The following is a 22,555-nucleotide window of genomic DNA, read 5'->3' on the forward strand; positions in this document are numbered from 1 at the left end:
CTGGTCTTCCGCAAACATTGGACAACGTAGCAAGTCTCTTGTAACTCACAGCTTGAGCTCCTTTTTACTGAGCTGCCCTGGGATGTTTTCTAAAAAATATAATAACCCTGAAAAACCACAAGACTGCAGTCCGAGGTGTGTCCAGTCTGAAGAAAGTGTTTAGCGGGACTTTGATACACTTTCCCAAACTTAACAAACTTGGGTCTCCAGCTGTTTTGGGACTACAACTCCCATCATCCCTAGCTAGCAAGCCCGGTGTATACATACGGCATGCATCTAAAGTACACCCCCGACGCCCCAAAGAATCATGGGAACCGTAGTTCGCCCCTCACCGAGCTATAACTCCCAGTACCCTCTTCGGAGGAGGAGGAGAATTTCTCCACTGCGAACCCGAAAACGCCCTATGCAGACAAGGAGTTGTGTCACTCTACTGTTCTCATCTATCTCTGGAATGCAATGCGCTGGAGATGATAGAGTCAGTTACGTCACTCTCGCGCGCGCGTTCCTGAGCGCGGCGAGGGGCCTCTTTGCGCATGCGCTTTGATGCGCGCTTTGCCGGCGGAACTGAGAGTTGGGCGTCAGCGACTGGCGGAAGCTGCTCCAGAGCGCAGGCGCAGTTGGGCCGGGAGGCCGGAGAACAAGGGAAGGGGACCCATCCGCGCATGCGCACCCGGGGGAGGCGGACTCGCTGGCTCCTGCGCTGCTGGGGGGCGACGGAGGGCTGGTGAGTGGGGGGGGGCGGGGGTCCCGGGGAAGGCCCCCCTTTGTTCCCAGGGGGGAGGGGCCGCCCTCAGGCTTGGGGGGGGGGTTGGTGGCCAGGGTGCTGTACCGGTTGGGTTTCTGCCTCGAAGCAAGTGGGGAGCTGCCGCTCCTGCCCTGGAGGCAGCCGGGTCCTTGAGAGGGGAAGGGGGGTCTCTCTCTCTCTGTGTGTCCGAGGCTGTACCTGTTGAGTTCCTCCCTCTCCCCGGAGAAAGAGTAGGGGCGCGGAGGGGGGCGTCCTTTCCTCTTCCCCAGAACATAATGGAGGGGGGCAGAACAGGCAGAAGTCCAGCAGGTGCAGCCCTTTTCCATGGCTGCATCTCCACGTGGTACATGGGGGGGGGGGGAGAAGGACGTGCCTGTTGGATGCATGCCTGTCCAGCCAAACCCCCTGTGATAAACCACGAGGTCCCAGTTTTCACTGTTTCACTTTATGCTATGTTCCTTCCTTCCTTCAACAAAAGCCCCCCAAATCCCATGAGACAGGGGGGCTGCAAAGCCTGCCTTTCTGGGTGCCCATCCGAGAAGGTCGAGGTGTTGGAGGGGGTTTGGGGTGGGGGAGACGCTCCAGGCAAGACCCTCTCCCTAGGCTGGAGCGGGGAGCAGAAGGATAGATGATATGGCCTCAGCAATTCTGAGAAACAAACAAGCAAAAATCAGGACAGTTTTGAAATCGGTGGTGAAATCAGTGCACATTGGAATCAGTTTTTAAAAAGTGTGGTGGTTTTGGAGTCAGTGGTTAAAATTAGTGCACTTCGAAATTGATTTCCGCAGAGTGGCTGGGGAAGCCCAGCCAGATGGGCATGGTTAAAAAAATGAATTATTATTATTGTTATTAAAAGCAGCATGGTTTTGGAATCAGTGGCTTAAAATCAGCTCAGTCTTTGCACCAGCGGTTAAAAATCAGCACTGTTTTGAAATCAGGGGTTGAAATCAGTGTGTTTTAGAGTGGTGCAGCCCCGAGTCTTGATCCAAAATGTCACCTGACGGGATCCAAGCCCAGAGGTACAACTTGCTCCTTGATTTGGGGAGCTGCCCTGCAGAATCTGGAGATGATTTCCAAAGAGGCATCCCAATGCAAACAGACAAACCTTCCGCCAGTTCTACAGCGTGACCATAATTGCGAGAAAGGAAGGCGTAGAAGGAAATCCAATGATGTCCTGGTTTTTGTCAGCTTCAAGGAGAATATTTCAGGACCTTCTCTAAGTGACATTTGGCTTTCCCCATACAGTGGTACTTTGGGTTACAAACACTTCGGGTCACAAACTCCTCTAACCCGGAAGTAGTGCCTAGGGTTAAGAATAATTCGTTCCGGAGGTCTGTTCTTAACCTGAGGTACCACTTTAGCTAATGGGGCCTCCCGCTGCTGCCACACAATTTCTGTTCTCATCCTGAAGCAAAGTTCTTAACCCAAGGTACTATTTCTGGGTTAGTGGAGTCTGTAACCTGAAGCATCTGTAACCTGAGGTACCACTGTATTTATTTACTTGCAGAAGTGCTCTGGCAAGCCAGTGAGGGTGTAATGGTGAGAATGTCAGACGGGGACCTGGGAGATCAGAGTTCGAATCTGCACTCTGTCATGAAGCTCGCTGGGTGACCTTGGAGTCAGTCACAACCTCTTCACCTCCTTCGCAGGGTCGTTGTAGGGTTTAACAGAGGAGGGGGTGAACCATGGACTCCTTGGGATAGAAATGAACTCTTCTGCCGGAGGGGCCAACCAGCCAGAGATGCCCATCGCCAACCTGGTGCCCAGAGATCTCCCTGTGGCCCCAGTTGGACATGGCAGATTTTGAATGCTGACCGTTAACCCTTTGTGTGCTGCTGTTCTTTTCCAGCCACCGAGAGGAGTTCCCTGGAGCCCCAGCATGGCCGAGAAGAGGCGCCTGGCTTTCTCCATCATCCAGTTCCTCCAGGACCAGCTGCATCATGGCGGACTCTCACCCGATGCCCAGGAGAGCCTGGAAGGTGGGGGGGGGGAGGACGGGCAAATGGGAGCTGGAAAAAGCTCAGTTTGATTCTATGTTTTCCTGTTTAGGCCTCGGGGGCCCCTTTGGCCCAACCTTCTCGCCCAACATTTGACTCTTAAAAAAAAAATAAAAAAATTATATCCTGCCTTTTGCTACGACAGGACACAAGGCAGCTTGCAAATAAAACAGAAACTGCTAAAAACAAAGGAAAACAACAACAACAAATTTATTATTTATATGCCACCCATCTGACTCGGTTACCCCAGCCACCCTGGGCAGCTTCCAACAAATTAACAAATTAAAAAGTGATCAAACATCATTGAAATTGAAACTACATCTATGTAGCTGTCGATCGATCGATCTAATCCATTAAAACACACAAGGCGGCACCACTGCTTCCTTAAAAGTGGACTGTTTTGCAGGGCGGGATGCAAATGTGATTAATAATAATCGTCGTCATAATTTTATTATTTATACCCTGCCCATCTGGCTTGGTTGCCCCATCCAGGCTTGTCTTTGCTGAGTAGGCACAGGCGTTTGAGATTGGAAGCTGAGTGTCTCTGCCACCCTGGGCCCTTCTGCATGCCAGAAACGTGTCCTGCCACCGACCCTCCCCCCGCCTCCCTGTGGAGCTGTAAATGAGGGGAGCAGGGTTAACGGGGCCCTTTGTCTCTCCTGCAGTCGCCATCCAGTGCCTCGAGACAGCGTTTGGTGTCTCCACGGACGACCGCAGCCTCGCCTTGTCCCAGACCCTGCCGGAGATTTTTGAAGCTGCTGCAGCAAAAGTAGGTGTTTGTGGGAGCAAGAGGAGGGGAGAAGGGGGTGTCTCTGCAGGCGGTGTTGCTGGCAGAGTAGGGGGAGACTGGGTGGGGGGAGCAGGTAGTCTGTAGTGGCAGCATGACTGGGTTGGATTGGATGAGCGCTGGGGGACCCTCCTGGTGATCCTGCCTGCCCCAAGAAGGGTCCTTTGGGCAGGCACCTCCTGAGCTCTGACTTTCTTCTCTCTTTCTGCCCTGGTGCGCCTCAGGAGCCACAGCCAAGCCCACCCCCCTCAGAGCCAGTCACCCCCTCAGAAGAAGAGGCCGCAGAGGCAGAAAGGCTGAAGGCCGAAGGTGAGACCCTCCCTCTGGGCACTCCATGCCAGCTCCAGCCAGGCTGCTGCACAGCGAGGGGGCCAAGCGCGTCTCCGTGGGGAGGGAGCCCTGCAGCTGAGGGCCTGCCAGGGATCATCACCCTCATCCTCAGTGCTTTTTTCCAGGCGGTTCTCAAGGATCCGCAGTACTGCACCTCTTTCTTTCGGTTAAAAAGTGTGGCACTTACTGAAACTACTTCTTCGTGAGCTCCAGCACCTCTTTTTCTAGAAAAAAAAGCATCAATAGTGGTGCTCTGGATGCTTTAGTGGAGATTCCTGCCTTGCAGGGGGTTGGGCTGGATGACCCTCGGGGTCCCTTCCAACTCTAGGATTTCCTTGTTCCCTTCTCAATAGGAAATGAGCAGATGAAGGCGGAAAACTTTGAAAGTGCCGTCTCCTTCTATGGGAAAGCCATTGAGCTGAATCCGTCCAATGCAGTTTACTATTGCAATCGGTGAGCTGGTGGGGGATGGGCAGATCTTTCTCTCTTTCTCCACTTTTGTAGGTGTGTGTGTGTGTGTGTGTGTGTGTGTGTGTAAGTGTGTAATGTTCTCTGTATGTTTGTTTCTTTCTATATTCCCCCTTCCTGTCAGCCTGGAGGGCTCCATTGCTTAGAGTGTGGTGCTGAGAATGCCAAGGTTGCGGGTTCAATTTCCACAGGGAAAGTTGGGCTAGATGGCCCTCAGGGTCCCCTCCAACGCCACGATTCTAGGGTGCCATTTGCGTGAGCGCTGAGCGTCTTTCTTTCTCTCCTCCGCAGGGCTGCCGCTTACAGCAAGCTGGGGAACTACACCGGGGCCGTCCGGGACTGCGAGCGAGCCATCCACATCGACCCCAAATACAGCAAGGCCTATGGCAGGATGGGGTGAGCATCTTGGGGGGCGGAAGGCGGGGCGGGAGAGGTAATTCCCCCTCCCCACTGGCCCCTCCAGCCTAAGTGGGGGACCCAGGATGTGGCCTGTAAGGGAGAAGCCAGGGAACGGCTTTTGGAGCTCAGGGTGCTCCTTTTCGGTCAGGCAACTTTCTCTCTCTCTGCCTCCTGCTTCCAGCTTAGCCCTGTCGAGCCTAAACAAACTCTCGGACGCCGTTGTCTACTACAGAAAAGCTCTGGAGCTTGACCCAGATAACGAGACGTACAAGTCCAACCTCAAAGTCACGGAGCAGAAAATGAAGGAGGCTCCAAGCCCGGTGAGAAGGAGAGGCAGCAGTGGTGCAGTGGTTAGAGCACCTGGGCCAGGACCCACGAGGGACTGGTGTTCACCCCCCCTCTTCCATAGAGCCTCCAGGTGACCTAGGGGGCCAGCCACTGCCTCTCTTGGTCTGGCCTCCCTTGCAGGGTGGCTGTGAGGATTAAACGGGGAGAGACCAGGGTGCAAATCGCCACCTCTCAGACTCGCCTGCCTTGCAGGGTCATGGCAAGGATGTCAACGGAGGGGGAGAACTTTGCACACCACCTTCAGCTCCTAGGAGGAAACAGTGGTGTGTAAATCCTCCTTTTGCTCTTACACTGAGCAAAAGGTTCCTGCTTTGCGGGGGGCTGGACTAGATGATCCTTGGCAGTCCCTTCTGACTCTACGGTTCTGTTTGCCTTTCAGACAGGAGGTGCTGGAGGCTTCGACTTAGCCGGCTTGCTCAACAACCCCGGGTTCATGAGCATGGTGAGCCTAGCCCTGCTTCCTGAGCTGGTGTTTTGAATTATTGGAGGAATAAGGATCTCCTTGTTCTTGTTGTTGTTGTTAAAATTTGTATGCTGCCCTCTAACCATAGATCTCAGGGCACTTCAAAACATAAAACTGCAATAGAAAAAAGACAGATTTCATAATAAAAATTTAATAGTAAAAAGAAGACTCCCCAACCACTCTCTTTTTCTCTCCCCTCCACTTTTCTCCTTTAAAAAAAAATTAAAACAGGCATCAAACCTGATGAACAATCCGCAGGTACAGCAATTGTAAGTATGGGAAACACCTGATTTTTAGGGAAGGGGTGGGAGGGTCTTTTTTTAAAGCTTCTTCTGACACCCCCGAATGGCAGGGTCCCTGCAGATTTCAGAATTGCTGGAAGGAGAGCCAACTTGCCATTCAGAAGAGTCTCCGAGGATTGCTGCGCTCCCTGCCTTGCCAGGGGTTGGGCTGGATGACCTTTGGGGGAACCCTTCCGACTCTCGCAACCTGTGACAATGACCCCTTTTCTTTTCTCCTGCCCTCTTTGCTGGAAGGATGTCTGGGATGATCTCAGGTGGCACCAACCCCATGGCAGCGCCAGGAGCGGGCGCGTCCCCCAATGACCTTGCCAGCCTTATCCAAGCGTGAGTAGAAAGGCTTGGGGGGGGTCTCTCCCCTCCCGGCTCTGAGCAACAGCACCTGGCCAGCAGCCTTGCATCTACCTCCCTGCTTTTCCTCTCAAGGATCTCCAGCTGATTCTCCCTCCCTCCTCATTTAATCCCCCTCACAGCAACCCTGCGAGGTTGGTTAGGCTGAGAGGTAGCGGCTGGCCCCCCGAGTCCAAGTGGGCAGGATTTGAACCCTGGTCTCTCCCAGGTCCCAGTCCCACGCCCAAACTTTTTTCTCCGGACTGCATTTGCAGAACAAAAACTTGCTTGCACCAACCAATCTTTTTTATTGGTAAGATATGCATTGGGGAAAACAGTGAAGATAGTCTTAATTTTGAAAAGATATCCATCCATATTCTGCAAATGAAAACATGATTTTGGTAGTTCCCTGGACTGAAATGTTTGAATGGGAAATGCTTTGAGATCTTATGGTGGTATATAAGTCAATAAAATAAAATAATTTTTTTTTCTTGGGTTGCCCCTTAACCTTCCTGCCACACTTGGAGAACTGCTGCTCCTTTCTCCCCTTTTATTTTTAAATCTATTTTTATCAGATGAACCTGCAATAATTTGACCACAAATACATGCTTCCCATTCAAATATTTTGGCAGGTGGTGTCTCCGAATTCAAGCCACAATATTGCAGAGTCTCTGCCCGCGTTTGTGGTATGAACTCTTTACCCTTCAGTAGGGAATTCAAGTTGCGCAGAGTCTCCTGGCTATGGATTTATTGAGGTTATTAAATCTTTCGAAGACCCCGGGACAGGTGGCCGGCTATGGATTTATTAAATTGAACAGATTGCCTGGATATTCCGGCACATTTTGCAGCGGGAAAATACCTGGCATCCTGATCAGGGGCCCTCTCTGACGCGCCTCTCTCCCTCTGCAGGGGCCAGCAATTTGCGCAGCAGATGCAGCAGCAGAACCCGGAACTCATTGAGCAGTTGCGCAGCCAGATCCGCAGCCGGACGCCCAGCGCCAGCAACGAGGAGCAGCAGGAATGAGGCGGGTCGGAAGGTGTGTGCCGGGGACCTTGTGCGGGGCTCGGGGGGGGGGCTGATGTGCTAGCTGTTGCAGGGTGAGATGGTCTCTGGTGTTCCTGGAAAATGATCAGACACAGGAGCAGACAGCCTGATGTGGCAGCAGCCGCTGGGCTTCTTGTGGAGGCTCCAGCTCCAGAGGCAGTCTACCTGGGCTCCTAGGTCCTATGGAGCGTTTGCCCAGTGTGGGGACAGGAAGCTGGGCTGGATGCGCCCCCTTGCGCCTGATGCGGCACCCAGGTTCTTACTGTGGAGCCTCCAGGTGCAGGGGCAGTCTATCCAGACTCCTGCAAGGACAGGAAGCCTGGCCAGATGAGCCCCTTTTGGCCTGATCCAAAGGCTGGGAAGCCTGGCCACTCCAAGGACAGGAAGCTGGGCTGGATGGATCCCCTTGGGGCCTGAACCAACAGCCCGGGCTCCGTTCCTGTACATGTGGAGCCTCCAGCTCCAGAGGCAGTCTATCTGGATTTTTTGGTTCTATGGGGCATGTCCCTTTTTAAAGAACAAAACCACCTGCTTTCCTTCCAGGGGTGCCCTTTGTCGGAAGATGACCTCCTTCCTTGGCTGGACAGGAAAGAAGATTTGAAACTGGAAAAGCCATGTTTGTGTTGCTGTTTCTCCTCATGGAGTGCGGGGGGGGGGAGCAGGAATGGAGGGGTTGGGGCGAACCCCCGAACCTGCATGTTAGAGAGGCAGCTCCTCCCACCCCAGTAGTCTCCCCTTCCTCCTCCTGCTCCTCCTCTTCTTCCTCTTGCCCCCCTTGAGACCCCCGGGAAGATCCACGACTGGTGCAGCAGTTTTTAAATCCCATTTTCTCCTGGGGAGATGCTACGTTTCCAGGGAAGAAGCCTCACTCCAGAACCACGGCCTTCTCTGGGGGCGGAGTGGGGCAGCAAACCCTCTCTCTCTCTTTATTTTTGCAAAAAAAAACCAACCCCCCCCCCCAAAATGGATTTCTGTGTCCACTTCCCTGTGTTGTTGTCTCTGTTTCTTACTCCCTTTGCCAGGCTCTTCTCTGGTGCCTTCGTCTGGGATCTCTAGCACAGGGCAAAAAACGGGGGGGGGGGATTTTTGCATGGGAACATGTGTGTTTTGCAGGGTGGGGGGGCCATGACTTTGGGAAATTGCAGCTAAGGTGAAAAATAGGATATTCTTTGTTTCCTTTCTTTCTTAAAAGATCATGGCAATATTCGTAGATCTCTTTGCGGAGGGAGCACAGGTTAGCAACGTCTCGCCCCCCCCTTTGGCTTCCAGAAGGTTTATAATTCAAATATTGGGAGGGGGGATTTGGTGGGGATTCTTGCATGTTTGTGAGCTTAGCAAAAGGAAATTTGTCTTGGGGGGGGCTGAGTTGGCTTTAGTGTAGGAAGGGTGTGTGAATGCCCTTGGGGCGTCGCCCTCAAGCACCCCCCACCTGCCCCACGGAGGGTCGCCATGAATCCGGTGCCAAGAAAGTTGCTTTGCAAGGGGGGGGGTTGCCCTCAATATTTTACAAGGTCTCTGGGATAGATGGACAGACAAGCTTCCTGCCTCCCACCCCCAATTCAAATAGATGCACACCCCCAAGCTGCATTTCTAGAAACAGGGTCTGATTTCTAAAGATGAGTGGCTCAGCGGAAAAGAGGACCCTCTCTTCCTCTCCCCACTGCAAGGCCAGGTCAGGGCTTCCTCTTCCAGTTGGGCGTCTCTAGCGACACCCCCAACCCCACTTTTCTGCTCCTGGTTTGCCCAGCCTGCAACCCGCCTTCCGCAGACCCTTTTCAGGATTAGGGGTGGGGGCAAATGGGCACTCAGAAACTTGCCGTTCTATCCCACCTCCTTGGTACCCCACATCTGGAGAAGGGGGTGCTCAAAAAAGGGGGCATTGACAATTTTTGAGATGCCTTGTTGAGAATAAATGATCCCTGGGGGGTTAAAAGGGGGAAAGGGGTTCGGAGACCTCCCCACCCCACCCCCTAAGAGCTTTTCTTTGGATTCCTTCAAAATGTTTTTTTTAAAAAAATACTATTATTATTAAAGAAATTGGCACTGTTTCCGTTTTCCTTTTTTTAACGTAGAAAATAAAATCCTTTGGACACTGTTGCTTGCTGTTGTCCCCCTCTCGATTGGCCCCCGTCCAACCTAAAACAGGGAATTATTATTATTAATAATAATGATAATTAATTACAGTGGTACCTCGGGTTAAGTATTTAATTCGTTCCGGAGGTCCGTACTTAACCTGAAACTGTTCTTGTTGCGTTCGCAAAGTAAAGGAAGGATTGAACCCTGATTAATAAGAATACACACAGAGGCTTGAACCAGCAAGACTCTGGGAAGGGTGCGTATAATCTTGTCTCTCTGTGCTTGTCCGCCGTGCAGCCCCTGGCCCAGGTAGTTTTTATTCACAAAACAACTTATTACAGAGTGTTCGTAAGAACCAATCAGATTTCTTCTGAGCATTTCCACAAACCCCACCTGGGGAAAAAGTTAGATCAAAAGAAATTCTTTTAACTACAAAGACTACTACTCTGAGCATGCATACATAATCTGAGAGTAAATAAAAGAAGACTAGAGAAACTCCGGAGATCACAAACAGGAGTAAACAAGAGAGGATGGAAGGATGGCAAGGAGATAGGCATCTTTATCACCTTCCTGTGAAACTATTTCCAGGCCCTAAGATTAACATCCTGCATCAAAGAAACTTGCCCACTATCTTTATGGCCCAGGATGCCTGCGAGAAATGGGCAGTAGAGTCAAAACGGCATGAAAAGGGCATGAATGTAGAATCTTATGGGATTTAATCAGAAATTATCGTCAATATATCAAACCCAGTCAACACAATGCTTTCATCGTGGACACGATGGCTTGATGTGTATTTTATAATTCCTCATGGTAATCCCATCTGATCCCTACATCTCACCCTTTTTTATTTATTTATTATTTATGTACAGGAATACTTAAGAGAGGAGAGGCATTGTGTCCTCATAATCTGCCTGCATGTGTTTCTGTATCACATAAAGATCTCTAGCAGACATTCCTGAAGTGAGCGTAGTTCATGTATGTGTTCCTATATCACAGAAAGATGTCTAGCAGACATTCCTAAAGAGAGCGTAATAACCTTTGCCTATTCTTTTCTAAAACTGAGCAACTAGGCTGGACCCATGTCAGTCTGTTGAGGCAGCATTGAGCATCAGATAAATTTGTGGGAATGTAGTTATAACTTCTTTGATTACACATGAAAAACCAGCCATCTGGTAAATGCACATGAGCATAATTAAAAGTAATCTGCTGAACACGTTGGCCTTCCTGTGTCCAGACAGTGAGTTGCCCCAGCTGCACTGGGCAGCTCCCAATGAAATATTAAAAGCACAACTTGGTGGGGGGAGGTTGCAGAGAAAAGTCACAAGGAAAAGAATGAGCAGCAACTGACAGCTGCAGAGTTGGGAGGGAACCCCAGAGGTCCTCCAGCCCAGCCCTCTGCAAGTTGCAGGAGGCGAGTCAGCTTACATGAGAAGGAGCAAGCCACGTTTCCCTCTGGGAGGAAGGACCGTCCTTTTCTTGGCCACAGAAAAGTTGGACTAGGTGGTTCTTGGCATCCCTTCTGACACGACCCTTTTTAAAAATCCAGCGAACACCTGGCTCAGAGCCAGCGGCGGCTCCACCTCGCTCTGCATCCTGGTTTCAACTGGGAACAGCCCAGTTTGGAGAGAGGGCAGGAAGGAGCTGCTGCTTCCCAGGAACCGGTGCTTCAAGATAGAATACCCCTGAACTGGGAGCTCTCTTAACTGACCATTCTGTAGAGCTGGAAGGGACCCTGGGGTCATCTAGTCCAAACCCAGGCCACCTCCCAATCAATGCTTCTTTCTCCCCAACTTGTCTGATGCTGCCTGCTCTGACTGGCAGTGGCCCCCTGGGCACTCTCTTCCCTTGCCCTTCATGGGGAAGCTGCAGGTGGGCCCTGGGCTCTATTCCTGCGTTAAATGAAAAGAAAGGTGCCAGTCTTCATGGGGGTTTTGTTTGGCGGTGATGTCTTGGGGTGGGGATTAAGCAGGGATCGGGGGAGAACCTTGCCCCTTCCCAGCCCAATTTGGGGAAGCTGCCAGGACACAACCCTTTTTGCAAGCAGGGTATGTGGATTAGGGTTATAACTTTTTTTACTCCTGTAAAAAAACAAAACCTGTATCAGAACTTTTCTCTGAAAGGCACTGAAAAAGGGACCCCAAAAGGAACAGTTGGAATCACTGTACTATGTAACATTACTACTCCATGAAAATCATTTCAAGAACTTGTCAGAAATGTTGAAACCTTGCAAAAAAGCCTTGCGGGTTTGGGAGAATCCCTGGAAGCAGGAAGAAGAAGAGTTTGGATTTGATATCCCGCTTTATCACTTCCCGAAGGAGTCTCAAAGCAGCTAACATTCTCCTTTCCCTTCCTCCCCCACAACAAACACTCTGTGAGGTGAGTGGGGCTGAGAGACTTCAGAGAAGTGTGATTGGCGCAAGGTCACCCAGCAGCTGCAGGTGGAGGAGCGGAGACGTGAACCCAGTTCCCCAGATTAGGAGTCTACCACTCTTAACCACTACACCACACTGGCTCTCAGGAGCCATCCGTCCTCCAGATCCCGAGAAGGGATAGGTGCGCAGAAGGTGCAAGCAAAGTGGTGTGGGAACGTTTTGCTTCCTGCAGCAGAAACAAAGACCAGCTGCAACTTTGCTTGATTGTAAGCAGTAAAGTGGGTTGTGCAACGTACAAAATGTCCTAGTATTAGAAAATCTGCAATCTCTGTTTTTTCCTGTATGCATGCTATGCATATGACATAATACATTATGCAGTTCCCTAGGCAAAAATCGCTTTATTGCTTTTGGGGTGACCTTTTTCCAAAATATTTGGAAATGACTGTTCATTCCTTTGCTTTAGGCAAACTTTTCTCTAACCTGGCTCCAGGAATAGGAGGTTGTAGAAAAGCTATAAGCTTTGTGCGGATCCTGCTGAGCTGCATCCCTGCCCCCCTAGCACAGGGTGCTGTTTGGGACAGAGTGAGGCCCTTGAGCCATCCAGCTCGGTGTCGTCAGCACTGGATGGCAGCAGCAGTGGCTCTCCAGGGCGTCAGGCAAAGGGGATTTGCAGCCCTGTCAGGAGACGCTGCCTGGGATTGAACCTGGAACCTTCTGCATGCCAAGCAGGTGCACTGCCATGGAGCACCAACCTGTCCACTTCCGTGTGTGTGTGTGTGTGATTTTAAATGCATTTTACACACCTTAATACATCCGTTATACACTTGTCATTGTTTATCTTACACTCTTTGGCTTCCACACACATCCCTCAGGGGTGGGTGGGTTCTAACTTAGTCCTTGTTTAGCTGCATCTCCTTAATTACCATCCCTCTTCTGCTTATTTTTAACTGCTGCTCCTATATCTAACCCCACTTGGAAGCTTATCTGATTGTTATATTTCTTTAAATATTTGCCAAGTATTCCCACTCCTCTTTTATATCTGACTCATCTTGATTTCTTATCTGTTCAAATTATTCCGAGGTAGACTGCCTATTGACCTGGAGTATTTTTTATCTCATGGCTCCTGGTCAGAACAGACTATAAATTAATATAAAACATATATATTCAAACAAACAAATAGATATTCCTAGGAATCTTCGTGTAGCAGGAAGCCCCCCCCCTTCATTGTAAAGTATTACACCCACCCACCACGCGCACCCCTCCCGCCTTCCCCGACCCCGGAGACGCCCCTTCGAGAGGGGCATCCCCTAAAAGCCTTCCGTAAATAAGGAAGCGCTAATCTGACAGCTCTCCGTATGGAACCCTTTTTCCTATATATTTCTCGTGCGTATTCCGCTAATGGGTAGACCACTTTCCTGAACTGGAGGTCAATCGGCCGCCGCTTCAGCCAACGGGCGTTACCGAACAGGGCTGCTCAGCCAATGGGCGGGTGGGTTTCTCCCAGCACACGCAAAAGTCGCCGGAACCAGGCATGTCGCGGCCGCTGTTCCGCGCCGGCCACCGTTCGGCAGGCACAGCCACTTCCCTGAAGGTTGGAGGACACCCTTACTTGCTGCACAGCAGAAAGGCGCCTGTGGGAGGGCGGGGCGAGAGGGAGGGAAAGGCCCGCCTAAGGGGCGGGGTCCACAGCGGGCGGGCGGGCTGCTCAGCCAACGGGCGCCGCCATGACGTCAGTGGCAGCCAATAGGCGCCGCTTCCCCGCGGTTGCCAAGGCAGGCGGGCGAGGTGGGAAAGGGGCGGAAGGAGGAAGGACGGGAAGCGGCCGCGCAGGTGAGGAAGAGGAGAGGGGGCTCCCGCACCCCCCGGGGGCCCGGCGCCCAGAACCGCCGGAGGGGGCGGGGCCTGGGCGCCAGGGGGCGGGGCTCCTCCCCGTGGCCGCCGCCGCCTCCATGAGGACTAGCCGCTTGGGTCTGCAAATGGCTTTGCCCAACTGCAGCCAGGGATGCGCCGTCGGGGTGTGGGGCATGAGAGGAGGAGGAGGAGGAGGAAGAAGAAGAACAGCAGTGATAATCGTCATAATAGCAGGCTATTGCATAGGGTTGTGCAATCGAAGGGGCCGCCAGGGGCCATCTAGTCCAGCCCCCACTTGGGCACAAAGCAGTCGCAGGGCTGCAGGATTGCCAGCAGACGGACCTCTGCTGAACAGCCTCCAACAAGGGAGAGGGAGAGAGAGAGAGAGAGAGCGAGCTTGCCAGTTTGTGTGGTTTGGAGGGGTCAGAACTTCATCATCATCATCTTTGAACTGTCTTCAAGGACATGAAGAGCCGGTTGTGGTACTCTATCCGGGGCATAACATAATAATAATAATAATAATAATAATAATAATAATAATAATAATAATGGCACCCAGTCTGACCCCTGCAACACAGGGATCCCCAACATGTGGCCATCCCAACTCTGCTTAAAAACTGCCAGTGAATTGTAGGATCCTAGATTTGGACTGTTAACGGAGAAATCTGAGGGCTCCTTGGACAAAAAAACAAGGACACCAGCCAGGAATAGCAGAGCAAAACAGGAGCCAGAAGGCTTGGTCTTTATTGAAGACTGTCACGACTGGACTCCCACCTGCCACCAGGTGGAACAAGATGGAAGCCCCAAACAAAAGAGCACCCAAACTTTTATTAGCTGCTAATCCCCATGTTACACCCCGCCAAACTACATCACTAATACATCACGAAAGGGGAGGTCTGGTGGCAGTAATCTGAGTATCCTGGACCCTGCCCCATGGTTTCCCTTGCCCTCCACCAAACACCCATCAAGTGAAACAAAAGAGATATTTACATTTCTCTGTTTCTCAGCCAAGTTAATCACACCTTTTTGTCTTCATCTGGGTTTGGTATTTCTGGATTGGCTACCTGTCTGGCACTCAGGTATCAGGATGCCAGGGATTATCGCTCAGGCAGAGGGGCTGCTGAGTAGCTGAGCTCACATGTCTGTATGAATTTCTAAAGTTTTCCCAGTGAGCCAGTACATAGATACATTTATCAGTGAATTGTTACATTTGGTATCATGCAGCAAAGGCCCTTTGAATAGACAGGAAGAAACTGTGATAAAGTGTTTTGTGGGGACAAGTCACAAAAGTGATTGTGCTGATTTTGGTAGTGGGTTGCATGTGTGTGATATCTGCTGGAGGGGCAACCCCTCCCCCCAAACCTATACATAAATTCCAGCAACAGGCTCCCCCAAGGGTCATCCTGTGCAACCTCCTCTGCAATGCAGGAATCACATGGCTAAAGTATTCCCAACAGAAGTCCATCCAAATTCTGCTGAAAAACCTCCAATGAATCATAGAATTGTAGGGTTGGGAGGGTCAGCCAAAGGGCATCCAAGTCCAGCTGCCTGCAAGGAGGGGATCACAGATCAAGGATCCCTGACGGGGCTGCCCAAACTGTTTAAATTTAGATTGGTCTCAACTAGGGCCAGGGCCTTTTCAGTACTGGCCCCGATCTGGTGGAACTCTCTGCCTCATGAGGCCAGGGCCCTGCAGGGCCTGCAAAACAGAGCTGTTCCACCTGGCCTTTGGTTTGGACTCAGTCTGACCCTTATGTTTCCCTCCCCTTATGGTTTTGATCTATGAGCTACTTTTAAAATGAGGCTACATTTTAAATTGCATTTTAACCTGTATTTTAAATTAGGTTTTTTTCCTTTTATGTTTTTACTGTAATTTTACTAGTGTTAGCCGCCCTGAGCCCGGCTCTGGCTGGGGTGGGCAGGGTATAAATAAAATTTATTATTATTATTATTATTATTATTCAAGACCTCCAAGGAAGGAGAAACCCAGGAATAACAATGAAATGCATTTGTGAGCATGGATCACATTCGCAACCATGCCTTCAAAGCATGAAATCCCCTTGCCAAAGATTCTTGGGAGCTGTAGTTTCTCTTCGCAGAGCTGCATTTCCTAGCACCCTTAACAAACTAACTACAATTCCCAGGATACTTCTGCAAGGGGGAAGCCATGTGAATGTGCTTTAAAGTACCGTATTTTTTGCCCTATAGGATGCACTTTCCCCCCTCCAAAAATGAAGGGGAAATCTGGGTGCGTCCTATGGGGCGAATGGAGGCTTTCGCTGAAGCTTGGAGAGCGAGAGGGGTCGGTGCACACCGACCCCTCTCACTCTCCAGGCTTCAGGAAGACATCCGCAGCCTAGGCAGCCCTGCGGGAGTTCCTGCAGGGATGTGTAGGCTGCGGATAGCAGCCTGCTTCCCGGAGCGTCGGGCGCCCTGAAAGCAGAGCGCCCGGCGCTTCGGGAATACATCCGCAGCCTAGGCAGCCCTGTGGGAGGTCCCGCAGGGATGTCTAGGCTGCGGATAGCAGCCTGCTTCCCGGAGCGTCGGGCGCTCTGCTTTCAGGGCGCCCGGCGCTTCGGGAACACATCCGCAGCATGGGGAGCCCTGCAGGAGGTCCCGCAGGGCTGTCTAGGCTGCGGATAGTAGCCTGCTTCCCGGAGCGCCGGGCGCCCTGAAAGCAGAGTGCCTGGCGCTTCGGGAACACACCCGCAACCTAGGCAGCCCTGCAGGCATTCCCGCAGGGCTGCCTAGGCTGCGGATAGCAGCCCGCTTCCCGGAGCGCCAGGCGCCCTGAAAGCAGAGCGCCCGGCGCTTCGGGAACCCACCCGCAGCCTAGGCAGCCCTGCAGGCGTTCCCGCAGGGCTGCCTAGGCTGCGGATAGCAGCCTGTTTCCCGGAGCGCCGGGTGCGCTGAAAGCAGAGCGCCCGGCGCTTCGGGAACACATCCGCAGCGTGGGGAGCCCTGCAGGAGTTCCCCGCAGGGCTCCCCACGCTGTGGATAGCAGCCTGCCGCCCGGCGCGAGGGGTGCCCTGAAGCAGAGCGCCCCGCGTGCCGGACAGACATCCGCAGCGTGGGGAGCCCTGCAGGAGTTCCCCGCAGGGCTCCCTACGCTGCGGATAGCAGCCTGCTGCCCGGCGCGCGGGGCACCCTGAAGCAGAGGGCCCTCGCGCAGGGCAGACATCGGCCAGTCCCACAAGCTCAGGGGACAGCAGGGAGGCGCAGCGCCGCCATCCCGCTGTTCCTCGACCTGGTTCGGTTTCCCCGACCTGCTTGGTGGGGGGGGAATATAGGAAAAAAAAATTTCCTTTATTTCCCCCCCAAAAAACTAGGTGTGTCCTATGGGACGGAGTTTCCTATGGAACGAAAAATACGGTATGTGACTCTGCTCTTAAGTCTTCTTAGAGCGCCAAGTGATTCTCTGCTTTTCTAAATATTTGTATTATTGGTGCTCTCTTGAATTACACCCTGGATAGAGTATTGCAATCTATTCTTTGTGGGGATGGCCTTGAAGATGTAATAATAATAATAATAATAATAATAATAATAATAATAATAATAATAATTATTTCAATTTATATACTGCCCTTTATCAGAAGATCCCAGGTGGGGTTCCACAGTAAAAACACATTACAGAACATCAAGGATAAAAACATAATAATAAGAATACTGACAGGAAGCCTATTAATGAAACAGTCATCATAATAACTAGTTATTACTGATACATTATTCGTATGAAATTGCTTATTTATTTAGTCAAATTTATATACATCTTGATAGTTAAAAACAAACAAACCTCAAAGCAGTTTAGAAAATAATAACGCCGAAAAATCAAGAAAAATACGCAAGCTTTAAATGAAACAAAACTTTCTTTCAAGTACTAAAACAGATTCAAATCCCCCCCCCCCTTTTCAAGCATCCAAACAGGCTGGACTAAATGGGAAGATGCCTGCCTGATATCAAGAGGCAGGGAGTCCTAAAGTCTAGGTGCTGCCATACTAACTGATCGAGTTCTTACTGTTGCAACTGGCGCATTGAGCTGAATTGAACCTGGACAAATATTTCACTGCCAGTGTGTTTTTCCTGTGTCTTGAGGGCAGCATGCCCCAAAAGTCTGCTTTAAAGTATTTTACATAAACAAGAGTTTATTTGTAGTATGGGGGTTATTAGGTTGTTTTTCTTTTTATTGTCCTTTGTGTTTCTTAAACTGAAATGTGATGTTGTGAACTGGATCTAGGGAGGTGTACAAATTGTAATGATAATAATAATAATAATAATAATAATAATAATAATAATCCAGTGGTACCTCGGTTTTCAAACATCTCCATTGACGAACATTTCGGTTTTTGAATGCCGTAAACCCGGAAGTACAGTCATACCTCAGGTTACGAACACGGCAGGTTGTGCATTTTTGGTTGCGGACTGCGCCGAACCTGGAAGTACCGGAACGAGTTACTTCCAGGTTTGGCGCTTGCACGTGCGCAGAAGCACAAAATGACGTCACACACATGTGCAGAAGCGCCTAATCGCGTCACGCGTGTGCGCAGATGCGGCACTTCACGCTGTGGGTTGCGAACGTGCCTCCCACATGGATCACATTCGCAACCCAAGGTATAACTGTAAATGCTTCGGTTTTCAAACACACCTTGGAAGTTGAACATGCCAAGCGGCTTCCACTGAGTGCAAGATCCTGAGGCCTAGCCGTTGGCTATTGAGTTTTCGGTTTTCGAACATTTCAGAACTCGGAATGGTCTTCCAGAACAACTTACGTTCAAAAACTGAGGTACCGCTGTAATAGTCATGAGTAATCATTTGTCTATTTATAGAAAGGATCTGTTTTGTTGCTGCAGGAAAACCTGCATCCTGGTTCCTTCTCTCCAGAAAAAGGAGTTTCTCAGAGCTGCTAACAAGGTATAAACCACACTGAAAATTAAACCGCAGAATTATCCCTCTCCAAAAAGGGAAACACACAAGCAGGATTCGAACACAAGAGCAACTCTCCCCTCCTGCAGTTTCCAGGAACTCTGATTCAGAAGCATTGGTGCCTCTGACTGTGGCTGCAGGTCATAAACCTCCTGGCTAGGAGCCCTCCAGAGCCCTCTCCTCCTCCGTTGTTGTTGTTGTTGTTTTTTTTTTTATTATTATTATTATTATTATTATTATTATTATTATTATTATTATTTTATGCCACCCATCTGACTGTGTTGCCCCAGCAACAGAATAGTAAAATTTGAAACCCTCCAGCATTAACAAAGGAATGTGTCCCATTTTCTTTTAAAGCCATCCAGGATGGTGGCCTTCCTCCTGTGGCAGTCAGTTCCACAGTCTCACTGCCAAGTTGTTTCAATCCCATCTGTTTTTCTCTCATCCCCCCTTGCAGAGCTCCATGGGTTTGGCGGCCGCCCCCTACGCCTGCCACCCGGAGCCCCTGGCACCCTCCTAACAGATGCCCCCGGGTGCCGCACCACCATGAACCTCCTGGTGACCAAGGTGCTGTCCCTGGTGGGGGTCTTTGTGCTGATGCTGGGGGGGTCCTTGCTGCCTGTCCGCTTCATTGCCACCGATGGTGAGAAGGCAGAGCGCTCCCAGCGCATCATCTCCGTCTGCAACTCCTTCGGAGGCGGCGTCTTCCTGGGCACCTGCTTCAACGCCCTGCTGCCGGCTGTGCGAGAAAAGGTGGGGCGCAAATCGGGGGGGGGCAATGCCATGTGGAGAGGACCTTGAGGGCCACGTTGAGCCTCCCGGGGCCTGAGGTTTCCCCATCCCGGATCTGTATGGCCATGGAATGGAGCCCCCCCTATTCAGAGGCACTCTACCTTTGAATAAATAACTTTACTCAATCTGGGCTTCCCTCCCTGTCCGTTTGTGGAGGGCAGGATCAACACAACCCAGCAGCCACTGCTGTGAACGTGTGTATGAGGGGGGTTCCCAAGGGCCGCCTCCCCTTCTATGCAGCCTTCTGGGGGCCATGGAGTGGGCAGGGCTTGGCCAATCTTCTTTTAAAGCCATCGCATTTGGTGACCATTTGTGCTGCTGCCCCCCTGAGACCCTCCTCCCCTCTCCTGGCTGGGAAAGAAGGCGCCAGTCCCCGCTGAGGATGCCGAGGGGGGATCCTGGGGGTTTGTTCCCATAACGGTTCCCACCTTGTTAGCGGGTCTGAGAAACTCCTCCTGGGAGACCAGGATGCGAGTTTCCCTGCAGCCAAGAGACACTTGACCTTTCCCTATTGCTTGGCTGTGGTGGGCAAAGGAGAGGGAGGGGCTTTCCTTTGCAGGCTCCCCAGACGCTCGTAGGTGACCCCCAGGTCTAGGGTGCCATTGGCCTGATCCAGCCAAGCTGATCTCCACTGAGCTGGGCAGAGGGGATATTTGGGGAGACAGCAGACAATTGGCTCAGTCTGCAGACCATGAGACTCTTAATCTCAGGGTTGTGGGTTTGAGTCCCATGTTGGGCAAAAGATCCTTGCCTTGCAGGGGGTTGGGCTGGATGACCCTCAGGTTTCCCTTCCAACTCTACAATTCTATGCTGCCTCCCCCTTGTGGCAGGGAGTTCCGCTGCTTCACAGCCTCTTCTCTTCCCTCCGCAGCTGGCGGAGGTGCTCAAGGTGGGCAACGTGGTGACCGACTACCCTCTGGCTGAGACCATCATGCTGCTGGGCTTCTTCATGACGGTCTTTGTGGAGCAGCTGGTGCTGACAGTGCGCAAGGAGCAGCCGTCCTTCATTGACCTGGAGACCTTCAATGCCGGCTCGGATGCGGGCAGTGACTCTGAGTTCGAGAGCCCCTTCCTGGAGCCGCCCTCCAAGCGCCACCACTACCACCAGGGCAGCTCGACCAGCCACAGCTCCAGCCAGTGCGGCCTCAATGTCCACGAACTCTCCCGCTCGACTCCGCTGCGCCTCTTTAGCCTGGTCTTTGCCCTCTCAGCCCACTCCATCTTCGAGGGGCTGGCGCTGGGCCTGCAGGAGGAGGGGCACAAGGTCATGAATCTCTTCCTGGGCGTGGCCATCCATGAAACGCTGGTGGCTGTGGCGCTGGGCATCACCATGACCAAGACGGGCCTCACCCTGCGCGAGGCGGCCAAGCTGGCGGGCGCCGTCAGCCTCATGATCCCGCTGGGCATCGTCATCGGGATGGGCATCGAGAGCCGCCACAGCGTGGCCTCCAGCGTGGCCTCGGTGCTCCTGCAGGGCATTGCCAGCGGCACCTTTGTCTTTGTCACCTTCTTTGAGATCCTGGCCAAGGAGCTGGAGGACAAGAGCAGCCGCCTCCTCAAGGTGCTCTTCCTCGTCCTGGGCTACGCCGTCATGGCCACCCTCGTCTTCTTCAAGTGGTGACGCCGTGGCCTCCAGGCGGGGAAGCTCTTCCCCACCGCTGCCACCCTCAGCCACGCCCCAAGCCACGCCAAAGAGTTCTGCATGGCGTGATGTAGCGTGGGCTCCGTGGCCTCGAGGCCGGATGGAGGAACAGGACGCTTCCTGCTGCCCCCTTAGACACACACACTCCGGACCAGGGGGACCAAGATGGGACATGGCACTGCCTTGCTCAGCTCCCCTCGCTCTCAGGGAGACCCGAGTCCCTGAGGCAGCTTGGCACTCATGCCTTTCTCCTCCCCAGATCCTGGGCAACCCCTCTCCTGCAAGGCTTGAACCAGTCAGGAGCAAGGTGGCAAGGGCCACGGAAGGTGGCAGAGCCACAACAGGACCTGGGCCTGATCAGTTCCCACTCCTTTTTCTGCCCTCCTGGCAAAGCTCTTGGCAGCCAGCTAACCTGTGGCGCCTCTTCAGGGTCAAGGGCGCAGAAAGGGCGTCTTATCCCCCTCTGGCTCCCCCCTTATTTTCCAGGAGGTGAGGATTGTGGCGGCAAGAGGGGAGACCTGGCTGCACAGAGTTTCCCTCCAGGCCTGTGCAGTTTCCCCACAGATTTTGCTCTTGTGGACGCAAAATCCCGCTGGGACGTTCGTTGGGTTTCTTAGGGGGCGCAGGGAGGAGATCCCCTTGTGGGCTTTTGCCAACGGTTGGCTGGTGGTCTGGCCCAGCCAAAGCTCACTGGCTGCCAGGAAGCCAAAATTCGCAGTCTCTCTCCCTGCAAAAGGTTCACTTTCCCCTCTCTTCAAAAGGCTCATTTTTTCCTTCTCTCTTGCTGTGAGCAGATTTGCCAGGGAGCCCAAATCCACAGTCTCTGTCTCTCCTTTTTCATTTTCCTTTGATTCCCACCTGGCCAAAGCCAACCCCACTTGGAGCCGCCTCCTGCTTTCTCCTTTGCGCCTGAGTGCGCAGGTGACACCTGAGCCTCTCCTTCCTTCTTCCCAGTCGAGGGGACCTGCTGCTCCCGGGGCACCATGCACTTTCCTAATTTGCAGCACAGACAGAAATCTCCTCCTGGCCCCCCAATTCTCTGCCTCCTTGTATTTCTAACGCTTTTCTTGAAGGGGAAGGGGTGGTGGAGCAGGGCTGTACCCCAAGAAGGTGGAAAGCCGGTTTGCGGGGACCCTTGTGGGCTGCAAGGAGGAAAGTTGCCATTGCTGTTCCTTTCATTTTTTTGTTCATCTGGGGTCTGAAGCCAGAGAGAGAGAGAGAGAGAGAGAGAGAGAGGGAGAGGGGAGGCCTTTCGGCTGCTGAGTCCAGAGGCTTGGATGGCCTAATGGATCCCTGGAGCACAAAAGAGGAGGTGGCATGCAGACTCTTTCCTGCACCACTTTCAGGGTGGAAGGACATGCAGGAGGCAAGGGGGGGGGTCTCAGTCTTCCTGCCACTGCTTCCCACCCCCAGCTCTGGCACCAGAGTTTTGGCTTTGATTCATGTCGGGGTAGAGACTCGAACACGAGGCTCAGAAGTAGCAGCTGGCATGTGCCGAGGCCTCACTCTTCTCCTGTGCCCACCCTTCAGTTTCTGGGAAAGGGAGCTGTCCTCAGCTGCCAGCCCCCTTCTTGCTGACCCAAAAGGATCCAGCAGAGCTGTCTTGTCAAAACAACATTGCACTGGGGCTTTTTGCCACCTGACGAAAGAGGCTGGTGTGACCCGGAAGCTTGCACTGTCCTTTGGCCCCA

At 52.2% G+C, this 22,555-nt stretch overlaps 2 protein-coding genes across 4 annotated transcripts; both read left to right on the forward strand.

The window, feature by feature from the left end:
* Positions 1-610: 610 nt before the first annotated feature.
* On the forward strand, positions 611-9,308 carry SGTA (small glutamine rich tetratricopeptide repeat co-chaperone alpha). Its single transcript, XM_053372459.1, has 12 exons — positions 611-724; positions 2,595-2,724; positions 3,408-3,511; positions 3,754-3,838; positions 4,213-4,312; positions 4,619-4,723; positions 4,908-5,046; positions 5,454-5,516; positions 5,769-5,806; positions 6,074-6,163; positions 7,076-7,203; positions 7,755-9,308. The coding sequence occupies exons 2-11, from the start codon at positions 2,625-2,627 to the stop codon at positions 7,188-7,190; spliced, it is 939 nt and encodes a 312-aa protein (XP_053228434.1). The 5' UTR covers positions 611-724; positions 2,595-2,624; the 3' UTR covers positions 7,191-7,203; positions 7,755-9,308.
* Positions 9,309-13,413: 4,105 nt separating this feature from the next.
* SLC39A3 (solute carrier family 39 member 3) lies at positions 13,414-22,344 on the forward strand. 3 transcript variants are annotated; one of them, XM_053372458.1, is made up of 4 exons: positions 13,437-13,489; positions 18,358-18,418; positions 18,888-19,183; positions 20,094-22,344. In XM_053372458.1, the coding sequence occupies exons 3-4, from the start codon at positions 18,977-18,979 to the stop codon at positions 20,841-20,843; spliced, it is 957 nt and encodes a 318-aa protein (XP_053228433.1). In that variant the 5' UTR covers positions 13,437-13,489; positions 18,358-18,418; positions 18,888-18,976; the 3' UTR covers positions 20,844-22,344. The 3 variants fall into 3 exon arrangements, with proteins under 3 accessions (XP_053228432.1, XP_053228433.1, XP_053228430.1); XM_053372457.1 differs by lacking the exon at positions 18,358-18,418 and having other exon boundaries at positions 13,414-13,489; XM_053372455.1 differs by lacking the exon at positions 13,437-13,489 and having other exon boundaries at positions 17,062-18,418.
* The last annotated feature ends 211 nt before the right edge of the window (positions 22,345-22,555 follow it).

This window comes from Podarcis raffonei, chromosome 18 (genome assembly GCF_027172205.1).
Source record: "Podarcis raffonei isolate rPodRaf1 chromosome 18, rPodRaf1.pri, whole genome shotgun sequence".
Classification (NCBI taxonomy): domain Eukaryota; kingdom Metazoa; phylum Chordata; class Lepidosauria; order Squamata; family Lacertidae; genus Podarcis; species Podarcis raffonei.